The 7,023-nt window shown below is 41.5% G+C and overlaps 1 protein-coding gene across 1 annotated transcript in view; it reads right to left on the minus strand.

Annotated features, from left to right (window-relative positions):
* The window catches only part of SMLR1 (small leucine-rich protein 1), an 11,170-nt gene continuing 4,147 nt past the window's right edge, over positions 1 to 7,023 (minus strand). The window contains 1 exon segment of the mRNA XM_010834748.1: positions 1 to 2,782. Coding sequence (XP_010833050.1) covers positions 2,697 to 2,782 — 86 coding nt within the window. The 3' untranslated portion in view covers positions 1 to 2,696.

Consider the following 7,023-nt stretch of genomic DNA (forward strand, 5'->3'; position numbering starts at 1 on the left):
TTTGGAAAAATTCTAACTTTTTATAAACAAGTCAGAAAATTGATTTACAAAATGTGTCTAACAGTTATGACTGATTTCTGAGCTATAGTTTTGCCAAAGGACTTAGATTTCAAAGAAAAACTGTTGTTGGTGTGTGAAAGTGTATATCTATTCTTTATTTTCCAGTTGCTACTATAAGATATATAGAAAATACTGGAGGGTGTTACCTGGTCACACTACTTATAAATAAGTTTTTTCTTTAAAGGATTGTGAATAACACTAGAGAACATGATGTGTGCCCTTCCCTGCCCCATTTTCTGTTTTACCAACATGTCTAAGCTTAGAATGTGAAGAAACGGTCATGGACTTGTAGTGTCCCAATGCCACATTTCCAAATTACCAACACAGTTAACAAGATGGATGATATCAACAGCTTTAGATTTGCTCTGTAAAACAAGTTTGTTGTCGTTGTTGTTGAATAGGTGGCAATATAACAGCACTTACAGCATCCATTGTTTTATTGAAAGTCTCATGTCGGGGAAACAGAATTGAGAGTTCATTCAGATACTAGAACATTAGAAATAAGGTTAGTAACTATTGAAGGGAGACCACTTAGGAGCATGTTTGGCCCCTAATGAAATGCTTTGGTGTATAGGAAGAAGCAATATAGAATGAAATATGAAGGAGACCACCAGCCTGGTCTCGGGGAGAGCAGCCATGAACAGGAACCTGCTAGACTCTTAGCAGGTGGCGAGCAAAGATGTGACTGGGCAGCTGATTGGCTGCAGTCTGTGAGGGACTCATGAAATCCAGTACAGTGCCTTCAAGCAGATGGTAGTAAAACGCTTGGCCTTGGTCTCTCCATGAGAAGACTAATGTTTCTATTTCTCTCTGCATATAAAAGCATTCATGACTCATGATTTCTTTAGAAATTCCTTGCACTCTCATCTTACCCAGCAGCAACAGAGAAGTCAGGTCCTGCATTGCACAACTAGGTTATGCTAAAAATCCGTATGTTTAGAGCTCCTCTGTTCCCATAGTAGTTGACATGCATTTTCTCTGCTAGGACAACGGTGGTGGAATGCACCCACCAGACTCATCAGTCAGGCTTCACAAGTGCCTGTTGCCAAGAGAAGTTGGAGCAAACCTTGGTGGCTGAAACTTCTACACCTTCTGTCAAAGAAAGCATTTTTACAAAAGCTGATTTCCGCCAGAGGCTGTAACGAGATCCCTCCCAGAATTGAAGGAATATTGTTACTCCTTCCAGATGGCATGCACACTTATGCTAAATTACCTCAGGCTGGAAGTCCCAGCAGATATTTTCCTTGTAATCAAATACAATAAAACCCAGAAATGAGTGTCTCCAGTTGAACAGTGAATTTCATATTATGCAGTAAGTGCAAGTGGAGACTGATAAGTCATTGGATGTATATGAGGATTTGGAGAGTGAGGGAGGCGAGGGGAGAGAAGCAGAGAACAGCATTCTCGCTTTGCGTCAGCCACATGATTTCTGTGTCACTACATAAATGCATTTCTTTCAGGTGAACAAATTCATTGTTTTATAATCAGTCTAATAGCCTGTTGGATTCATATGCAAACATCGGTATATAACCAGACTTAGGACATGTTAAGTGTCTTTTGCTAACATTAACTAGGAAACTGTGATGAGCAAGGTAGTAATTTTAACTACTACTTTGAATTGAATGTTTCTTCTCAATTACCTAGATTGGCTCTTTGGGGCTCTCACTGAAAGAATCCTGCTAGTGAAATTTCTCTCTCTCTTTATTTTTTGCCTGCCTCCCACCCCATCCCACCCCCATTCCACCTCTCTAGATCATCACAGAGAGTAGCATTGACATTTATACACTACCATGTGTAAAATAGCTAGCTAGTGAGAAGTTGCTGTATAGCACAGGGGCTCAGCTTGGTGGTTACTGCTAGGGAAATGTTGACTTCTTTGCATATTTAGAAATGCTCCCTGATGTTTGGTTTTCGAGACAAGGTCTTGAGTTATTCTCCATATGAGTTCCATGAACATTGTGTTCTTTACTTTTCTCACCAAATGGCCAGTATTTCCAAGTGGTGTCATGCTGAAAGCTACCTTCATGATGATCCATATCCAGTGAAGAGAGGCTCTTGTTGTGGGTTCTCACAACGATGATGTGATTTGCAAAAGCAACTGGGAAAGGGGGAGAAGCAAACCAACAGCCAGAAATAATGCCTGAAAAGGTGACATTTATGCCTTGCTGAATGTCAAGAAGAGGAAGTGGGAACTCACAGTGGGAATCCACAGGCACTCATCTTTTGCTATTCATTTTCTCTCTACCAGAGTTTCTTCACCTCCAAAGTCAGAATAATGCCAGCTTCCACGAAATTACATAATAATGATGTTGAAGAATTTTAGTTTGAAAATAATGCCCTTCAGAGTAGACATGGTTCTATAAAAGTTTGTTACAAAAGTTTTTAAGTGTCCAGTCCATGGACCCATCCAGCACAATCTTGGGACTCTGAAGAACTGCTGATTAAACTGAGTCTCATAGCTGTCTTCTTGGACAATAGCTGCCACTTTTCAATACAGTTTGGACCAAGCATCTTAATATTCTTTCTATCTCGCTGTGGATCTGGTTTATTCACCTACTTTATTGCTAAGCCATTGACTGTTACTCTCTGACCAGCGGAAATCCACTGTGCTTTGGCCACTGATCAGTCCCTGACAGTCATGTCCGCTTCTTTCTCTGGTAGGGGGAAGAGCCAGCGTTGAGACTGTGTTGGTGATCAGGAGTCTGTGACAGTTCTTCATTAACTGAAAGGAAAAATACTAGTTAATACTTCAAAGGCAGCTGAGCGCCACTGGTCACTTACAGCTCCTAAGATGTAATTGGCCAGCACTTCTATCCTGGCGGTTACAGAAGTCATGGCCGTCAGAGCAACTACTACTGCAGGATCTCTCCTTTGCTTCTCAGCCTCTCCCAAAAGAAATGTAAATGCTTATTTCTAAAGAATGGTCATGGTTAGACTGGGCAAATTACCACTGTAATAAAGATCGTTACATGTTAAGTATATTTATATTCAGTAGATTAAATGTTGATTAAATGTATTAAGATTTCCACATTCAATAAACATTTATTAAGCCTGTCTAATGTAAGGCCTAGGGATATGGAAATGAGTAAGAGAGGGTTTCTGTCCTGCTCCTCCCCACCAAAAATGTGTTTCAGCATTTAGTCTTTAGATAAATCATATTTGTCTCCGCTTTACCTTTTGGTACTTTTGACTGAAAACTGAGATGCTAATTTTCATTTACTCCTTAATCCCTTAAAATATAACTTCACTTAAAGCTACTGAAATATTAAAACTTATCAGTGACATCATAATTACAAACTGGTGTCATTTTCTAATCCCCAGTTTCCTCCCTCTGTAGCATTTGACTTGAGCTCCCTTCCCATGACCCCCACGCCAATCAGGCTCCTCCCCTTGGCTTTTATTATGTAGCATCTTTCTGTATATCCTTATCTGCTCTGGTACTTTCACCCATTACCTCTCTTACAATAATGCGTTTGATCTTTAGCCCTGAAATCCTGACAGTTATTCTTTGAGATCTTCCTGATACATCAAAAAAAAAAAAACAGCCTTCTTTCTGACTACCACCAACACGCATAACAGAAACTATTGTTACTCTTAAAAGTTTATTTTCAGAATTATAATTAATCAAATTATCGAAGCCAGAGACAAGGAGTTTATAATCTCATAGGAGATAATGCATGTTTATAGCATTGAACCTGAAAATATTCTTTTTGGCCCACAGGTCAAATCCTAGCAATTTATTCCTTGCCAGGCACTTTATATGCCATGTACCCCAGGACATGAGCACTCTCTCTGACTTTCTGTGATTCCACATTGCTTGTCATCTTAGTCGAGAGAGGGTACATTTGAGTTGGAGGCTATCAGGTCTTAGGTTACACAAGCCTCAAGTTTTAACAGCTAATGTTTGTTGATCACTTTGGTGCCAAACACTGTGAAAAGACCTTTGTGGGTCTTATTTAATTCTTATGTTGTAGTCACTTACTCTTAATTCACAGATGAACAAATGAAGGTGTGGAGAAATCAAAATGAGGCAGTTTGCCCAAGATCATAGAAACTGATGGATTTAGGATTTGATCCCAGGCAGTCTTGACTCCGGAGAAGGCAATGGCAACCCCCTCCAGTACTCTTGCCTGGAGAATCCCAGGGATGGGGGAGCCTGGCAGGCTGCCATCTATGGGGTCACACAGAGTCAGAAGCGACTTAGCAGCAGCAGCAGCAGTCTTGACTCCAGAGGCCATACTCTCAGCCACTCAGTTTCACTGCCTTCCCACATAGATTATTGCTAGTTCAAAGGTATTGCTTCAGATAGCCCATGCCTTAGGTTATAGACTCATTGCAATATGAGTAATTGCTTCCCTCATTCTTCATTACCAAAGATGCTTTGAATGAGGAGCCAGGATACAAACTAGAACTGAGAATGGGTGATCTGAATAATGACACTGAAAGAAGAGAACTAGAAGCATGGAAAACTAGTGGGGAGAGACCAAAAGGAAATCCATCATTCCTCAATGAGCTATCTATCCTGTAAACCAAGTGTCTGTGCCAGGCTCAATGCAGAGAGCAAGAGAAATAGCTCGTAATACTGAAAGAGCTTGTAATTTGGCCATTATTTCGTTTTAATGGAACTTTTAGGAGAGCATAGAGAGATTAGACAAGTGAGAATAGGCAAGTGGCCATGAGAACATAGAACATCAGAGTTTGTAATTGAAGATTATTCTTCAGGCAATGACATTGTCTCTGTTGGGCCACAGGTGAAGAAATGTAGTCTCCTTGATTCAGAGATAAATCTTCATGCTGAGGAATCACCATCATCAATAATTACCCTGTTAAAGAGGTTGATCCATCCCCTCAAAATTTTTGTAAAATTCTTGCCTTTAAATTCTCCCACGTTGGTGATAAGCTTCTTTGCCTGGGCTGAAAGTATTCCTCCATTCAGCAGATACTTACTGAACACCTACTCTGTGTTCAATACTCCAGGGGTGGTGTTTTAGCTGAGAGGACTATTTCTGGAGCCAGATAACCTGTCTCTACCATTTTCTAAGTGAGTGACCTTGGGAAACTTACTTAATTTTAAGTAAAATTTTTAGAATTTATTTTTAAGTAAAGGTAAATTTGTCTTGAAGTTTAATATGGCTATTGGCTTCCCAGGTGGCGCTGGTGGTAAAGAACCCGCCTGCCAATGCAGGAGATATGAGAGACATGGGTTCGATCCCTGGGTCAGGAAGATCCCCTGGGGGAGGATATAACAGCCCACTCCAGTATTTTTAGTGCAGGTATATTTTAATGATGGTTATTATAATGACACAAACGCTGTCTTCTGAGAATTCATATTAATAAATCAGCAGGGGTCATAATGACTGAACGTTGTTCAGAAAAGGCACTGTTAAAAACCTTACATGTATTACCTCACTTAATCCCCACACCAACCCTACAGCTACATCCTGCTATTAATTCTACTTTACAAGTGAAGAAACTGAAGCTTCAAGAGGTTAGGTAGTATGCCACTTAATTGGACATGCATCTTAAGTCACGTTGCTGCAGCTGCTGATGATGCTGCTTCTGCTAAGTCTCTTCAGTCGTGTCCGATTCTGTGCAACCCCATAGGCGGCAGCCCACCAGGCTCCCCCGTCCCTGGGATTCTCCAGGCAAGAACACTGCAGTGGATTGCCATTTCCTTCTCCAATGCCTGAAAGTGAAAAGTGAAAGTGAAGTCGCTCAGCAGGTCCGACTCTGTGCGACCCCATGGACCGCAGCCCACCAGGCTCCTCTGTCCATGGGATTCTCCAGGCAAGAACACTGCAGTGGATTGCCATTTCCTTCTCCAATGCCTGAAAGTGAAAAGTGAAAGTGAAGTCGCTCAGTTGTGTCCGACTCTGTGCGACCCCATGGACCGCAGCCCACCAGGCTCCTCTGTCCATGGGATTCTCCAGGCAAGAACACTGGAATGGGGTGCCATTGCCTTCTCCAATGCGTGAAAGTGAAAAGTGAAAGTGAAGTCGCTCAGTCTGTCCGACTCTTGGCGACCCCAGGGACTGCAGCCTTAGTTGTGTCCAACTCTGTGCGACCCCATGGACTGTAGCCCACCAGGCTCCTCTGTCCACGGAATTCTCCAGGCAATAATACTGGAGTGAGTTGCCATGCCTTCCTCCAGGGGATCTTCTCAACCCAGGGATTGAACCAGTTTCTCTTATGTCTCCTACATTGGCAGATGGGTTCTTTACCACTAGCACCCTGGGACAGTGAATGTAAATGGATTATTTTATGGAAAGGCAATGCCAAAGAATGCTCAAACTACCACACAGTTGCACTCATCTCATACGCTGGTAAGGTAATGCTCAAAATTCTCCAAGACAGGCTTCAGCAATACATGAACCGTGAACTTACAAATGTTCAAGCTGGTTTTAGAAATGGCAGAGGGCAAAACTAATACAATTATGTAAAGTTTAAAAATAAAATAAAATTAAAAAAAAGAAAAGGCAGAGGAACCAGAGATCAAATTGCCAACATTCGCTGGATCATCAAAAAAGCTAGAGTTCCAGAAAAAACATCTATTTCTGCTTTATTGACTATGCCAAAGCCTTTGACTGTGTGGATCACAATGAACTGTGGAAAATTCTGAAAGAGATGGGAATACCAGACCACCTGACCTGCCTCTTGAGAAACCTGCATAAAGGTCAGGAAACAACAGTTCAAACTAGACATGGAACAACAGACTGGTTTCAAATAAGAAAAGGAGTACGTCAAGGCTGTATATTGTCACCCTGCTTATTTAACTCTATGCAGAGTACATCATGAGAAATGCTGGGCTGGATGAAGCACAAGCTGGAATCAAGATTGCCAGGAGAAATATCAGTAACCTCAGATATGCAGATGACACCACCTTTATGGCAGAAAGGGAAGAAGAACTAAAGAGCCTCTTGATGAAAGCGAAAGAGGAGAGTGAAAAAGTTGGCTTAAAACTCA

The sequence above is a fragment of the Bison bison genome, unplaced genomic scaffold (assembly GCF_000754665.1).
Source record: "Bison bison bison isolate TAMUID 2011002044 unplaced genomic scaffold, Bison_UMD1.0 scf7180017864035, whole genome shotgun sequence".
NCBI lineage: Eukaryota > Metazoa > Chordata > Mammalia > Artiodactyla > Bovidae > Bison > Bison bison.